The sequence below is a fragment of the Melanerpes formicivorus genome, unplaced genomic scaffold, assembly GCF_026170545.1.
Source record: "Melanerpes formicivorus ecotype bairdi unplaced genomic scaffold, bMelFor1.0.p_v2 SCAF_51, whole genome shotgun sequence".
NCBI classification, from domain to species: domain Eukaryota; kingdom Metazoa; phylum Chordata; class Aves; order Piciformes; family Picidae; genus Melanerpes; species Melanerpes formicivorus.
In genome coordinates, this window is record NW_027142403.1 from 3,825,660 (window position 1) to 3,840,881 (window position 15,222).

At 44.9% G+C, this 15,222-nt stretch overlaps 1 protein-coding gene across 5 annotated transcripts; it reads right to left on the reverse strand.

Annotated features, from left to right (window-relative positions):
• Positions 1–1,795: 1,795 nt before the first annotated feature.
• Positions 1,796–14,912, reverse strand: LOC137452324 (cell cycle control protein 50C-like). Of its 5 annotated transcripts, none has more exons than XM_068160674.1 (8): positions 14,608–14,664; positions 13,898–14,107; positions 13,433–13,543; positions 10,404–10,505; positions 8,969–9,056; positions 7,030–7,167; positions 5,482–5,691; positions 1,797–4,427 (listed from the first exon to the last, which is right to left on the reverse strand). In XM_068160674.1, the coding sequence occupies exons 2-8, from the start codon at positions 13,922–13,924 to the stop codon at positions 4,240–4,242; spliced, it is 864 nt and encodes a 287-aa protein (XP_068016775.1). In that variant the 5' UTR covers positions 13,925–14,107; positions 14,608–14,664; the 3' UTR covers positions 1,797–4,239. The 5 variants fall into 5 exon arrangements, with proteins under 5 accessions (XP_068016773.1, XP_068016776.1, XP_068016775.1 ...); XM_068160673.1 differs by having other exon boundaries at positions 13,898–14,125; positions 14,608–14,643; XM_068160672.1 differs by lacking the exon at positions 13,898–14,107 and having other exon boundaries at positions 1,796–4,427; positions 7,030–7,122; positions 14,608–14,912.
• Between the last annotated feature and the right edge of the window lie 310 nt (positions 14,913–15,222).

The window sequence follows — 15,222 nt, forward strand, 5'->3', positions numbered from 1 at the left end:
ATGATTCGCAGGAATGTCTCTGAGATTCAAGATCTGCCTTTGGCTCCTGCTGTGGACGCAAAGTCATCCTGTACATCAGAAGTAACAGCACTGTAAAAAACCACATGAAAATGTAAATCCATCTGCATATGCAAACCAGCTGTGATGGAATATATTCAGGAATCATTTAGGATTGCATTTGCAGAAGAAAAATCAGAGTATTCTCCAGACCCCAAGACGAAATACTGCATACAAACATCTCCTTGTTTCCTCTGTTCTTACAATGGCAATTCTGTAACAACAACATGGAGGGAGAAAAGAATTAAATACCAAAGGAAGTTGCTAAACCATCCATATTAAAAGGTAACTTACTCCAGTGCCATTTTGGCCCAAGAAAATGGATTCGTTTGGAACAAAAACTTGCATTTTCCAGTAAAACTCAAATAAATGTTTCATAACTTCAAGGTATTTCCCAGCCACAGTTTCACACATAAAGAAAGCCAGAACAGGGCTCTGTAGCTCGCAGCCCACCTAAGCACATTTTAGGTCTAACCCTGGAAAGTCATCTTCCTTCAGATGTGGGCAAAAAGACCTCCTGTTACTGTCCTCAAAGAGGTAATCAGCATTATGTAGCACAGCTGCATTATGTAGCACAGCTGCATCTGGCACAGCACACACCACACAAATCAGCATGCACCACATACTTGCAATATGCAGTGTTCCATCACACTGGATGGATCTCACAATCTTAAGTTACTAGAGACACAAAATTATTGCAGTGATCCAAACACTAAGAATCTGTCATTAGCCACTATTGAAGAGCAGACTTCCAAATGTGCCTCTTTCACATAAAGGCATCTGGAAGAGCAGGAATGGCTGTAGACATGTTGGTTAGGCTAGAAGATAGAAGGTTAGCCATGGTGCATTGGTTGCAATGCAGTTGTCACATCATCTTGTACCTGCCTTGTTTGTCATTGTTCCTAGCTCATGGCTGGCCTTAGGGGATGGTGCTATGCTAGATGGATGAAGTCAAGGTTGTTCATCCACTGATTTTGCTCAGAGGTGTGGTTTGTGAGTCTCTGGGCTGTTCACACACAGAAGGTCTAAAAGTGCTGTTGCCTGACCATGCAAATCAACGCAGAAGGAAAGCAAAGCAAACCAACCTGGGCTGTTCACACAGAGTGCTGCAGCAGGCTCGATCCAACACTGTGCTCTCTTTTACGGCTGGGACTACCACAGAGTGCTGTGTGGGAGGCTTGTGGGCCCCGCCTCGCAGGTGCAAAGTGTTTGGCACATAAGGAGCACTGCACTGCTAGCGGATGCCGGAGCCCGGCTCAGAGCTGGCAGGCCTGCTCTCAAAGGTCCCATGGTGAAAGCAGCAGCTTCCGAGAGCGCTTCTGGAGGCAGCGCGAGGAGGCAGCGCTTTCACACTGCACATCTCCCAGAAAGCCCGCAGGGAGCATGCGAAGCGCCTCTGTCCAAGCAGCTGCAAGCACCCTGCTGCACCCACAGCCCTGACCAACCCTGACCGGCCCCGACCAGCCCATACCTGCTGCCGGTGCCCGCGGGTCGGCGGCGATGTCCTCTCGCCTCAGGCTCGGCCGGGGAGCGGGAACGGAGCGCAGGGAATGCCTCGAGCTGGCCGTTAGCACCCGCGCGGGGAGCGCGAGCTGAAGGGGCCACCCAGCCGCCGCTGCTCGCGACTCTTCCTGCAGCGCGCGCCGCGCCTCCCGCCGCCGCACACCGATTGGCTCAGGTGAGCCTCAGGAGGTCCTGCAGGGCCAAGAGCCGGGGCCCGCATCTGGCTCGGGGCAGTGCTGGATACCGCTACGGGCTGGGGCAGCATGAGGTTGAGAGCAGCCCTCAGAAAAAGACACGAGCCTGCAATGCACAACTGACAGTGCACCAAGCCAGCTTGTCCAAAGACTTCCTGTGATCACTGATGAATCTCACATGAGACCCAGCAACAGCATGCCTAAAACATGGAGATTTGACTGGAGGTGCTGGATTTCTCTTTGCTGAACTTAGCAAATAGACACTTGTGCACTGTTACACTCAGTCAGCAATGGCTGACACCAAAGTGACATGTGAACACCAATGTTTGTCTATCCCTTTAAGCCATTTGTCAGAAGCATAGTGTAGAGGCATCCTGGCAGCACAAACTGCTTTCAGCACACACCTGGGAGGGGTCTCAAAGTCCTTCTGGATGTCCCACATTTGGATGGCACAATGCAGACCAGCAAAAGCCAGCTCATGCAGGGACTATAACCTAATTACACAACTTGGAACCATACCCTGCTACCCACAAGGACAAAGCACCACGGGCTCTTTTCCTTGGTGTCCAGTGTTAAATGTGTGCTTCCACCCAGTGTGGGCAGGCATGGTGTCCTCTGCCACTGTTGACATATTTCTCAGCATACCCAGTATGGGGAGGAGTGTTATTAGCTGCAGATGTTATTATTGTCCTGAGCTGTTGTGAAACCTCTCTGCACTGTCGAATAGCTGCAATGTTTTACCTCAGAGGCAGTGACAGTTGCTCAGTGCACGTCCCCCAAATCTTCTCGTTACGACAGCTGGGGCTATGGGTACATACTATCTTTTCCCTGGTTTCTTTTAACCATTCTGGTTATTTTGACTTATTTCCCAGTGTCTTCAGGTTCACTGTCACTAATAATATAGAAAGCCCAGTGATTCATCCAAGTTGTCTGAGAAGCCTCAAGAACACTTAACCAAATTTTAAATCCTGAATCCCCCAGTATTACAACTGGGTTAACAGAGCTGTTAATGGATCAATTTCTCAATACACACAGGAGTCATCATAGGGGAAAAAGGCAAATAACTTTGGGTAGCTGGGTCTCACAGAGTAGAAAACCTAATTTTTTCCACAAATTGTGTTAATTGTTTCAGTTTGCAAGGGATTGTTTTAGGCACTTCAATGCAGAGAGACAATAGATGCAACAAACGGGAGTATAGCTAAATGGCCTTTTAAGGTTTCATGCTGTATGTTTGTCAGGAGAGTACATAGTACATACTCCACAGATACACAGATACTTTGATCAGAGCTGTCTGAAACATGAGCTTTCTACAGTATGAGCTATTTTGATTTCCCTACCTATGGCAATTGCCATATGACATCATTTAAATATTGCCTCTGCTTGCACTGGACCAGAATCAGCCCTATGGCCCTTTTCCTCTCCTAGTTGGCTATATGAGGAAAGGGAGAAAGCTTTTTTCATGCACTCATGTAATTAAGCAAAGGCCAAACAAGCCCCATTCTTCCTCTGCTTCCCTTCCCATAGCCTGAGGAGAAAGGACACACAACAAACAAAAACTGCTCAACAGACTCTGTTGCAAACAAAAGGACACCAAAGCAAAGGCAGCTGCACAAGGCACTCCCAGTTCATAACAGAACTGTTCTTGGAATTGCAGGGAACAATGCATTAGAGAAAACTGAGTCAAAATACCTTAGCTCAAAAACTAGGTACCACAGTTCGGAGTCTGGACTTTATGTTGAAACCAGAAAATTTTTACTTAACCTGGCTGCTCCCCATTGCAGGAGTGCAGTTGTGGCCTGGCAGTTATATCAGGTAGACTTTTCTGCTAACATTGAAGGAGTTTTTAATTTAAGCTTTTTATTCAATAATAATGTTAAAAAGGTGTATCAGTATTTTGACAAATTGTGCTTAACCAAACTCCAAGCTCCTAACAAGTGCCCTGTGTTCAATCCCAAACTGAGTGTCAAACTGCGATGAAGAGGCTGCGCTAACCTGGGTAGCTTTTCAGGATAGCTTTAAAAAAGTACATAAAGCCATTTAACCCATGCATGGTTGGCTCACAACTAGATTTTTCCACCTGGTGAAGCTTTTTGTTGGATCAAGAACTCACTGTTTACCCATCCAAAGCTCCAGAGAAATATTGTCTGTATTAAGGGCTAAGTATGAAATTAAGACAGATCCTTACTTCTGGCCAGCCATATAATTTCTTTGCCACTGCAATTCCAACCCACTATGCTATCTGTTGTTTGATGTTGCTCACACCACAAGTTTCCTAGGAAACAACTTTAGGAGCACACATACATAAGAATGCAGCCTAGGGAAAGTTTGAGTTTGGATGACGAATTGATGCCCCTCAATTTGCTTACGATCACCAAACCTGTTACTGAAGCAGATTCAGAGCTCAGAGAAAATAATGACAGGTGTGTGCTGCATGCTCTTTTCCACTGCACACCTTTGCCTTTGTCCAGAAAGCCAGGGAACCTTATTACTTCTGAAAGTATGTCTTCTTTTTTCTGAGCTTTAAATGGATGGCAGTTATCACAAAACCTGTCAGGGTTGCTGCTGAGCCAGTGACCACATAGGCAATTCCCAGGAATAGGCTACTTCCTCCACTCCATACCACGGTTGAAAGAATCACATGCTTCCTCCCCTTGAATTTGCTAACAGGGAAATCTGATAAAAGCATGTTAAGGTTCTACTAACAAGGTTTACATTATGTCCAGGAGGAGAAAAAGTAGTGATAAATGCTCAAAAACATTTCCAAGGCATGAAGAGCCTAGAGAACTGTGTTTGCTGCAAGAATTCTTTCAACTGACCTCTGATGTCTCTACTTCTCTGTGTTCAAAAAACCCAGGAGCAGCAGGTGGTAGGAAATTCAGTTATTTTAAATACAGTGTCTGTGTAAGCATGAAAATACTTTTTGATTTTACATTATAAATTCCAGGCTTATAATTTATGTAACTGCTGCTGCATTAATTTGCTATGAAGGCTCAGCTGAAAATGAGCCTTTTGAGCAGCCTACCATGATGATACTCCACATATTCTGAGGCCAAGTGCTCACCTATACCTAACACTGTCTACCCAGATTGTTACATGATTTTATCTTTCATCTCTCCATGTGGAAGCTTTCAGAATGGAACTGTGCTACACTGTTTACAATCACAAGAAGTTTATAGTCATCTTGACATAATTCCTGCTGACAAAAGAAGTTCTTCAGTCAGCACAGTTCACACTGTTCAGAGTGAGAGTGTATTTTCACCAGCACAAAAGTTCCTGTTAGTACGTGGCCCAAACCCACCAGAGGGCTCTGCTGGCACAGGAAACCCCACAGCTCTCCATGTCAGGGATGCCTCTGGCACTTCCATGCACCCCAGTAAGGGTGTTTACACATCGGATTAGGCCACTATTAAATATTCCAGCTGAAACAACATCTTCAGCCACCATCGCTTCTGCCTCCCACTCTTCAGTTAAAGCTCCCATGTACTGTCTCCAGCCAAAAGCAGCCCCTTCAGAAGTCAAATCCAATGTCATGTGCTACCATTTGAGTGACATGACTTAACTCTGCATGGTCTAAAGGGAATCCACGTGTAGTGTCTCATCCCCCTCAAAACTAGGTCTTTTCCCGGTGACTTAGTTTTGCTCAGTTTCTTTGGCATTTTACTGTCCAAACTCCAGCCACTCCAACCTGTTGTAACTATCTGGTAGGTCTAGATGATACAAAGGATACTATAGGAAATAAAAAAAGTGTAGTTCCCAGCAGGAAGGCCATCTGCAAACTGCCTCACCCGCAGGACACGCCGGTAAAGATTGCGGAACGTAGGAAAGGCCGACACTCGCATCCAGATAATGAAGTCTTCATTTAGATAACCATTGTTCCTCTCATCTTCCTCATCTAAAGCATATACTGGTTTCTGCCAGTAAGGAGGTCTTGCTGTCCCTGGTGAAAAAAGAAAGAAACCAGGAATGACATACTGTCAGTAAAAACAGGTGGTGACTGAATTCTGGGCTTACTCACAACCAACACAGAATGAGATACTAAAGAGAAGAAAAACAGAGTAACTGGAAAATTAAATACACTATGTGACACTTTTCACCCAAACACTTCCATTCACCTCAAACAGGAATGAACAGAATCTAACAGTACCCAGAGGTTGCTGCACATGAGAAACTTTAAGCACAGCACAACCAAAGTGACTTACACAAAATAAAATACTGGATTCTTGCCTCTTCAGCAAATGACATGTGCTCTAGAATCACGGAATGCACTGGGGTGGAAGGGACCTTCAGAGATCACCTAGTCCAACCCCCCATGCAGTGAGCAGGGACATCCCCAACTAGGTCAGGTTGATCAGAGCCCCACCAAGCCTCATCTTGAATTTTTCTACAAGGGATGGGACTTCCATCACCTCCCTGTTCTAGTGTTCTACCACCCCTGTTGTGAAGAACTTCTTCCTCATGTCCAATCTAAATCTACCCTTTTCTAGCAGTAGATTGTCCCTTGTCCCATTGCTCCTGGTCCTAGTGCTACAAGCTCTTGTAAACAGTCCCTCCCCAGCATTCTTGTAGCTCACCACCCAAGAAAGCTGGGAAGGAACTATTTACAAATGGGGAGCTTGCCTTTATTTGTAGATATTGATTTATTCCTGCACAACCAGACAGGCACCTTCTTGCAGTCTCATGGCACAGCCTGTAACATTTAGAATCTGTCATAGGAAAACTACTTAGACAATTGACTTATGCAAATTACATACAGCACACCACTGCCCTGATCCAGAACAGGGAGCTTTTAGTTCCACCTTCATACAAATTCACTGTAACAAGGAAACAGCCATAGGAAACAGCTGTTTGAAAGCACTTGTGACAATGGCAGCCTCACTTGTCTCACAACTGCCTAAGCATCTGCAAAGGCATAAAGAAGGAAAGATGTGACATGCAATTCTCCTTCACAGATGTTTTTGACAGGAAAAAATAAGGTAGGATCAGCCTTGCTTTCCCTGGACACATTAATAAGCATTACAAAAAGGGTGTTGATGTGGGCTAATTTCAGTCTTCCAAACCCACTTTCTCTCTATTTCAGTCAGTGATTCAAAAGACACAGTGACGTTTTAATCTAAATCTGTCTTCTGCTTTCAGTCACCCACTAAAGCTGCTTCTCCAGCCTTCTCTGGGAGGTGTTTCTCTCAAAGGCAACTAGTCTCAGAATGGGAGATCCACACACAGGACAGGGGGGCAGGGCAGGCAGGGAAGCCATTGAAATGTGAGGAACCAACCTTACCTGCAAAAGCAGACGAGAGATTGTATGATTCTGGATTGCGAAATTTCACGTTTTTATCTGTCCACCAACAGTTCCCTGTCTTCAGCAGTGGAACTGAAATAGCAGATGAGTTAGAATTGTAGAAAAGCTCAATAGTATCTGCAGAGAATACAAGAAGCAGAATATATGAGTAAAAGACAGTCATTCTAATTGCCAGCATGATTAGCAAAACCTGTAACACTGAAGCATCTTTCAAGTTAGAATAGAATAGGATAGAATAGAATTAACCAGGTTGGAAGAGACCTTTGGGATCATTGTGACCAACCTGTCATCCAACACTATCTAATCAACTAAACCATGGCACCAAGCACCCCATCCAGTCTCTTCCTAAACACCTCCAGTGATGGTGATTCCACCACCTCCCTGGGCAGCACATTCCAATGGCCAATTACTCTTTCTATGAAGAACTTCTTCCTAACATCCAACCTAAACCTCCCCTGGCGCAGCTTGAGACTGTGTCCTCTTGTTCTGGTGCTGGTTGCTTGGGAGAAGAGACCAACCCCCACCTGGCTACAACCTCCCTTCAGGTAGTTGTAGAGAGCAATAAGGTCTCCCCTGAGCCTCCTCTTCTCCAGGCTAAGCAACCCCAGCTCCCTCAGCCTCTCCTCATAGGGCTTGTGCTCCAGACCCCTCCCCAGCTTTGTTGCCCTTCTCTGGACACATTCCAGCATCTCAACATCTTTCCTAAACTGAGGGGCCCAGAACTGGACACAGTACTCAAGGTGTGGCCTAACCAGTGCTGAGTACAGGGGCAGAATGACCTCCCTGCTCCTGCTGGCCACCCTGTTCCTGATACAGGCCAGGATGCCATCATTGGCCTTCTTGGCCACCTGGGCACACTGCTGGCTCAAATGGAAACCAAAACAAATCCTGGGAAGAGTCTTATGATGAGTGTGTACAGAGCACTGTATACTCCACAGGAAGAACTAGGGTTCCAGAGCCTTAGAACTTCTGAAGTTTAGAAGACAAATGTACTCCTACCAATAATCTTATTGAATCCATTTGTAGAGTTCCTGGAATAAATCTGCTAGGAATAATTTGCACTGCACTGATCAGAAGTGGTATTACCTACCTAGTGCTCAGTACTGGGGTTAGTTCTCTTTAATATCCTTATCAGTGATCTGGATGAGGGGATTGAGTTCAACCTCAACAAGGAAAAGGAGGCTGAGGGAAGACCTTCCACATTTTAATTTTCTACATTCTCATTTTCTACAGCTCCCTGAAAGAAAGTTGGAGAGAGGTGGGTTTTGGTCTCTTTTTCTCTTCCAACTCCACATGTGTTGTTTGTCTACCCCTTTTCCTTCCCCTATCTCTTTCTCCCCTACAGGGGAGGAGGAAGATGAAGAGGGAGGTAATCTAAAATCTGTCCCAGGAGGTTTTGCCTTGAAGCCTTAAACAGCGACAGCAAGGAAGTACACAGAATCTGTTGTATCATTGTTCCTTATTTCCCTAGGGACTCAACTCCTCACTCCTGTTGTCTATTCACACTGAAGAGGGTCCCAGTAAATGAAAAATATCTCTCAGTTTCAAAATGAGGGGCTAGTTACTAAAATGTAGGAAGCAGAACCCCATATTCACCATAGCACCATCACCAAACCAAACCTTTTCTGGGAGATAGTCTTAGACTATCAGGACTCAGGAGGATTGGAGTAATCACAGAATGATATGGGTAGAAAGGGACCTCTAAAGATTGAGTCCAGCCCCCTGCCAAAGCAGGATCACCTATGACAGGTCATACAGGAATGCATCCAGAGGAGACTCCACAATCTCTCTGGGCAGCCTTTTCCAGTGCTCCATCACCCTTACAGTAAAGAAGTTTTTCCTCATGTTGAGGTGAAACCTCCTGTGTTCTAGTTTCAGGTGGAAATTAGAAAGGCAGATGTGGAAGGTACCAACTTACCATTGAACATGCTGTTGGCAATAGCACCACAGGGAGCCATGGGTGTCCCATTTTGGTAGGTGGCAAAGGGTGCACAGTTCTTTGGAATCTGCACTCAAGGTCACAGAATAATCAGGCACAGAACCTGGGGCTTTTGTTTTGGTTTGCTGCTGTGTTAATGTTCTCTTCCCATTCTTTCTTCTGAATAGTCACTGAATAATTAAGTCTCCAGTACCTTTTGGTCACATTAGAGATACATCCAAATGAATGGGTTTGTAGTTGAGGAATACAAAAAATTCTTCACCACATTTTGCTGCAGATTTGCAAACTCCAGACTACAAAAACTCATTTGGAGATCTGCTATTGTAACACAGCTACAAGTGAAAAATGTTCCAGTGAGGCCCTGGCTTACCCTGGAATAGCTTATGTTTACTTCTTGTTAAATTCTGACCTGGGCTGCTTTGCTGGTAGAGAACAGCAGATGCAGTTAGCCCACACAGAAAAGCAGTAGTCTTGATGTGGGAAGATGCAGCATGAATAACAAAAGCCTAGCTCAAATCACATCTCTCCTGTCCAAATTTGTGACATGCCATGCCTCCTCAGGTCTAAATGCAAAAGCATTTTCAAATAACTCCGTAACTTGTGTATCTGATTGGCAGAAGAGCCAAGACAAGTTGCACCTAGATGCAAACAACCAAGCTGACTGGATGGATGGGTGTGGGATATGTCTTGAGAGTTACAAGAAGCGTTTTATAGAAATAACAGATTATTACTGCACAGTCATCAGATGTGCTCTGAGGACACAACGTGTGGACTGTGTGCATATTAAGAAATGCTACTTTTAAGCCAAAGAAAACATGGCTTAGATTGGTAAGTAATAAACCTGAATGTAATGACTGCATTTTCCAATTTCCTTCTGCAGGTCTGCTGCAGGTGATGCTGTCTAACCTCTCTTTTCAGTCCTCTAAATGGCATACTTAGAATGCTACATGATCACCTCGTTCACCATAAACCTCGTCTGCTTCCAAAGCCAGAAGGCAAAATGAAAGGCTTAGGACAACTTAATTCCCTAACCCTATCATAAAAGCACAGCTTAAACCATTTCTGGCTAAGAAGACTAAGAAAACACTCAAATGAAAAGCTTTCTGTAAATTTGTTTGAAAAAGACAATCTATATTTAACTAGCATCCCTCCAAGGTGCAGGTTTGAGAACTGCAGCACTGGACTAATATCTGTTGCTTGTCTTCTCAATCTTTCTCTCTTATTAATATATTAGACCTAATGGCCCTGATAATCACAAAAGCAGAAACCAAACACTGAAAATCTCTATACTTTCTTATTATTCCCCAGAGCCACCTTAACACACTTAGAGTTACAGCTACTTAGCTCTCCATATGGTCAAAGATGCACCTGATGGAAACTGTCACCATCTCATAACATCAAGAAGAAAGCTTACATTTGCATTCTGACCCAGCAGCTGTGCGTCACTCCTTGATATCATGAATTGCCGGTGGTTTTGATAGAAGTTCTGCAGGCCATAGTACATAAACACATCACCCTAGAATTCAAAGAGGAATTCTATTACTTGCTAAAAAAAGAGAGGAGAAGAGAGCATATTCAGTATTGAAGTGCTAGTAACTAGACTCTAAGCAATTACTTCAGCAGATGCTGGCTTGAATCTAAGTCTGTACCTTGACTGAAGGTTTTAGCATTTTGGCACAAAATGAAACATATTTTAAACCACCAAATGAAAAGTAAATTAAAACTGCCTGATGATTATTTTCCTCAAGATAGCATGGGCTGGCCATGAACCAGCTGTTCAAGAAACATGTGGGCACAGCATTTTGGGACATGCAGGAGCAGGGAGGTCATTCTGCCCCTATACACTGCACTGGTTAGGCCACACCTCGAGTACTGTGTCCAGTTCTGGGCCCCTCAGTTTAGGAAGGAGGTTGACTTGCTGGAACGAGTCCAGAGAAGGGCAATGAAGTTGGTGAGGGGTTTGGAACACAAGCCCTATGAGGAAAGACTGAGGGAGCTGGGGTTGCTCAGCCTGGAGAAGAGGAGACTCAGGGGTGACCTTATCACTCTCTACAACTACCTGAAGGGAGGCTGTAGACAGGCAGATGTTGGTCTCTTCTCCCAGGCAGCCAGTACCAGAACACGAGGACACAGTCTCAGGCTGCACCAGAAGAGGTTCAGGTTGGATGTTAGGAAGAAGTTCTATACAGAGAGAGTGATTGCCCATTGGAATGGGCTGCCCAAGGAGGTGGTGGAGTTGCCATCATTGGAGGTGTTCAGGAGGAGACTTGATGGGGTGCTTGGTGCCATGGGTTAGCTGTTGGGGTGGGTTGGATTGGTTGATGGGTTGGACACGATGATCTTGAAGGTCTCTTCCAACCTGGTTTATTCTATCCTTCTAGTGCTGGGTTTTGCAGCAGCAGCTGCTAACACACCAGTGTTCTGGCTACTGCTAAGCAAGTATCCAGGCTGTGTTTTTCCAACACCACCCTGCTCTCAGAGTCTGAGAGGCGGGCAAGATCTTGGAAGGGGACACAGCTGACCCAAACTGGCCAAAGGGGTAATCCAGGCCATATGATGTCAGCTCAGATATAAGGACTAAGTGAAAGAATGAAGTTGGGGAGAGATTTGTCGATGGTATTTGTCTTCCAGGGGAACCATTACGTGTGTTAGAGCCCTGCTTCCTGGGACTGACCACCGTCTGCTGATAGGAAGCAGAGAATAACATCTCTTTGTGCTTTTGCTTCTGCATGGTCTATTACTTTTGCTTATCAGTATTATTAAATTGCTTCTATCTCATTGCTGGCTTTTGTTATATTTTCCCCTCTCCCCTGTCCATCTAAGAAGGGCAGTGATAGAGCAGCTTTGGTGGGCATTTGACCCCCAGCCAGGGCCAAGCCACCACAGATCTGAAGAATTATGGAGTATTTTAACAGCCTCTTCAATACTGAAGAACCCCAAAGTGAATCTATAATTTCAACTGAGCTGTAATTTTAAGGGATCATTTATGCAGTACTAAGATCTCTTTGGCAGAGCACAAAGCATTTTAACAGTCTCAGCAACTTGTCCCAGTAGTTTAGGACAGGAAATTAAGGACAGTTTTCCCAAAAGAAACTGCAGAATGACATTACTAGACTTGAACTATTTCAAGGACCTTGGGGATTGTCATGGAATCATAGAACTTTTGAGGCAGGAAGAGACATTTGAGATCAAGTTCAACTGCTTGCCTAGAGTTCACAATCCCACCACTACTGCTAAACCTCTACCACTAAACCATGTCCCTCAGCAGCACATACATGCATCTTTTAAATACCTCCAGGGATGGTGACTTCATCACCTCCCCAGGCAGCCTGTTCCAGTGCCTGATAACCCTTTCTGGGAAGAAATTTTTCCTAATATCCCACAGTTTTTCCTAAAATTCAACAAAGAGCATGACTCTTGAAAGACTACAGGAGTTTGCCTGTGACAGGTGGTCAGTTTCAGATTTCCTTCTGACTGGTGAGCTTAGCAGTGCAGTAACAACACAGGCCAGCGGTTTGCTAATGACTCAGAGAGGTCACCTCCCTAATCAGATACAATTTCCTCCATCTTCATCCTCTCCTTTGACATCTCCCAACCAAGGAAAGGCAGCCTGATCTAGATTCACAGATTGCACCTGGTTGGAAGGGATCCTCAAAGGTCATCTTGTCCAAACTCCATGCAATAAGCTAAATCAGGCTTCCCACAACCACAGCAAGTCTGATCTTGAATGTCTCCAGGGATGGGGCCTCAACCACATCCTTGGGCAACCTCTTTCAGTATTTCACCACACTAGTTGTAAAGAACTTCCTCATGTCCAACCTAAATGCATCTGCTCCTGTTTCAAACCACTGCCCCTTGTCCTATCACTACAAGCCCTTCTCAACAGTCCCTCTCCAGCCTCCCTGTATCTATAAGGTCCCCTGGGAGCCTTCTCTTTTCCAGGCTGAACAGCCCCAATTCTTTATGCCTGTCTTCATGGGTGAGGTGCTCCAGCCCTCTGACCATCTTTGTGGCCCTCCTCATGAGTCTCTTGTGTTGGTGCTCCCATAGCTGGACACAGTATCCAGGTGAGGTCTCACCAGAGTACAGTGACAGAGGCACCTATATCGACCTGCCGGCCACGCTTCTCGCGACGCAGCCCAGGATGCCATCGGCTGTCTGGGCTGCAACCACACATTTCTGGCTCATGTCCAGCTTCTCATCCACCATTCCCCCCAAGTCCCTCTCTGCAGGGCTGCTTTCCATTTCATCATCTCCTAAAACATGTACCAAAATCACCAGCCAAGGTGAGAAGTGTAAACTTTTGAGTATTTTATGGTTTTTAAAAGCACAAACACAATTCAGACAGGAGCTCTTCATGGCAGAGTTGCTGTATTTTATCACCCAGGGATATGTGATCATGAAGTACTAAGCATTTTCCATTGGTTTCCTGCATCCACTTACCCGTATACCCTCCTCTAGAGTGAAATTAGCAGAACAGGTGCATTCCTTATTCCAGTTAGAGGAATTTTCACGGAGTTTTGAACACTCTGAACATTGATCTGAATAATCAATCTGTCAGAAAAGTGAAGAAGCAGAGATACTATATTAAAGGACATGCACATACATAAAGGATTGTGTTCTAGCCCCAAGACTTCTCAGAGCAGTTATCTTCTAAGTGACTCTTAACAAGTAATTTTTATTAGAGCATGTATTTTTTGGGGGAAAAAAACCCCCACAAACAAAAAGAACATTCATTTAAAAAATTAACAGTTAGAGAATCAGGACTTGGCCTCAAGGAACAGTCACCTTTTTTTTCACTAGTTTAAAGCTGGTTTAGCCTTTTAATAACTGCTGCAGAGCCTCCACATCTGCTCATCGTAAAGGAGTGCTGAGTGAAGAACACTTCTGCAGCTTGGTCTGGCTTACCAAGCAATGCTTCATGAACTCCCACATGCACTATGGGCCACCCTTCTTGAACAGCCTGGATGTAGTGCAGAGTACTGGCTCCAACCAGCAGGCTATTAACACCACCACAGGTCTAATCAAGCTTGCTTCCAGGAGACATTTAAATATCAGGGCTCCTTGCATTTTAAGGTTTTGCCCCAGCAAACATGTTTGTTCTTCTAGTACCAAACACTGTTGAAGAAATAAACACTACAGAGGAAACAATGACATCATTTCAGACATTACCAGCCAGTGGCAGCAATTACAATCCATATTTCAGATATTCCCATCCACTTAACCACCCAGTGCTCAGATTTTATTGGTGACCACCAACCTCTGGGGATTTTCACAGGAATACTGGTTGCTGAATACATGCCTGAGGCATGAAGACATCGTATTTATCCAGAAGTAAAAATACAAAGCCTTTTCCCTCCAAACACAGTCCAATTTCTTTTTCATAGAATATCTAAGAACAGCATAGAACCACAGAATGGTTTGGGTTGGAAAGGACCTTTAAGATCATTCTGTTCCAACCCCCCTGCCATGGGCAGGGACACTTTCCACTAGACCAGGCTGCTCAAGGTCCTATCCAACCTAGCCTTGAACACTTCCAGGGAGGGGGCATCCACAACTTCCCTGGGCAACCTGTTCCAGTGCCTCACCACCCTCACCCACGCCACTCACAAACCAACCTGGATTTCTCTGACGCTGTTTGCAGAAAGTATGAGGCAGACTCCAACAGAGAGGCAGAAAGCGCCTGAGAGAAAGAAGCTGGAGAGCACGGTTGCGATGTTAAGCCGGGGCTTCCAAGCTGGTAGTCTTTGTTGTTTGAATGCAGTGTTATCTGGACATCTGGAAGGACGTGCCTCTCCTTGTGGAAGAAAACTTGTCTTGCTTTTCATTTTCTTCTTTGTAAGATGAAGGAGCAATATACTTGTGCTGAGGAGTGTTTAAGCTGAGATACTGTCCCTACTGTTGAGAGACTGCATTGTTTGTTCAAACCTGCATTATGGCCAGGAATTACTGATTAACTAGATCTCTCTCTTCCTCCGTTCCTACATTAGTACCTGGATCCCCATGATCTTCTTGTACCAATCAAATGATTGTGGACTTTGGTCAGGGTGTCTAGTTTATGCCTGCTGGAAAAGCTTAAATATATGCTTTCTGCCCCACAATTCATTAGGACTCATTATGCCTTATTCATTTACAGGAATACTACTAGCTATACTGGATTTCTGTGTCATCTTAGATGCATTCTTCCTTCTCCCTTCACTTCCATAGCTGCCAAACTAATAGGTAGGGTAGAC

Bases quoted from the DNA above. Each gene is read 5' to 3' on its own strand.
- LOC137452324 (XM_068160671.1), bottom strand. From the start codon at position 14,817: ATGAAAAGCAAGACAAGTTTTCTTCCACAAGGAGAGGCACGTCCTTCC. The intron at 13,544-14,607 runs GTTGGTTTGTGA...CTTTTCTGACAG, and splicing joins ACAGCGTCAGAGAAATCCAG to ATTGATTATTCAGATCAATG. The intron at 5,692-7,029 runs GTAAGGTTGGTT...TTTTTTCACCAG, and splicing joins TCTCTCGTCTGCTTTTGCAG to GGACAGCAAGACCTCCTTAC.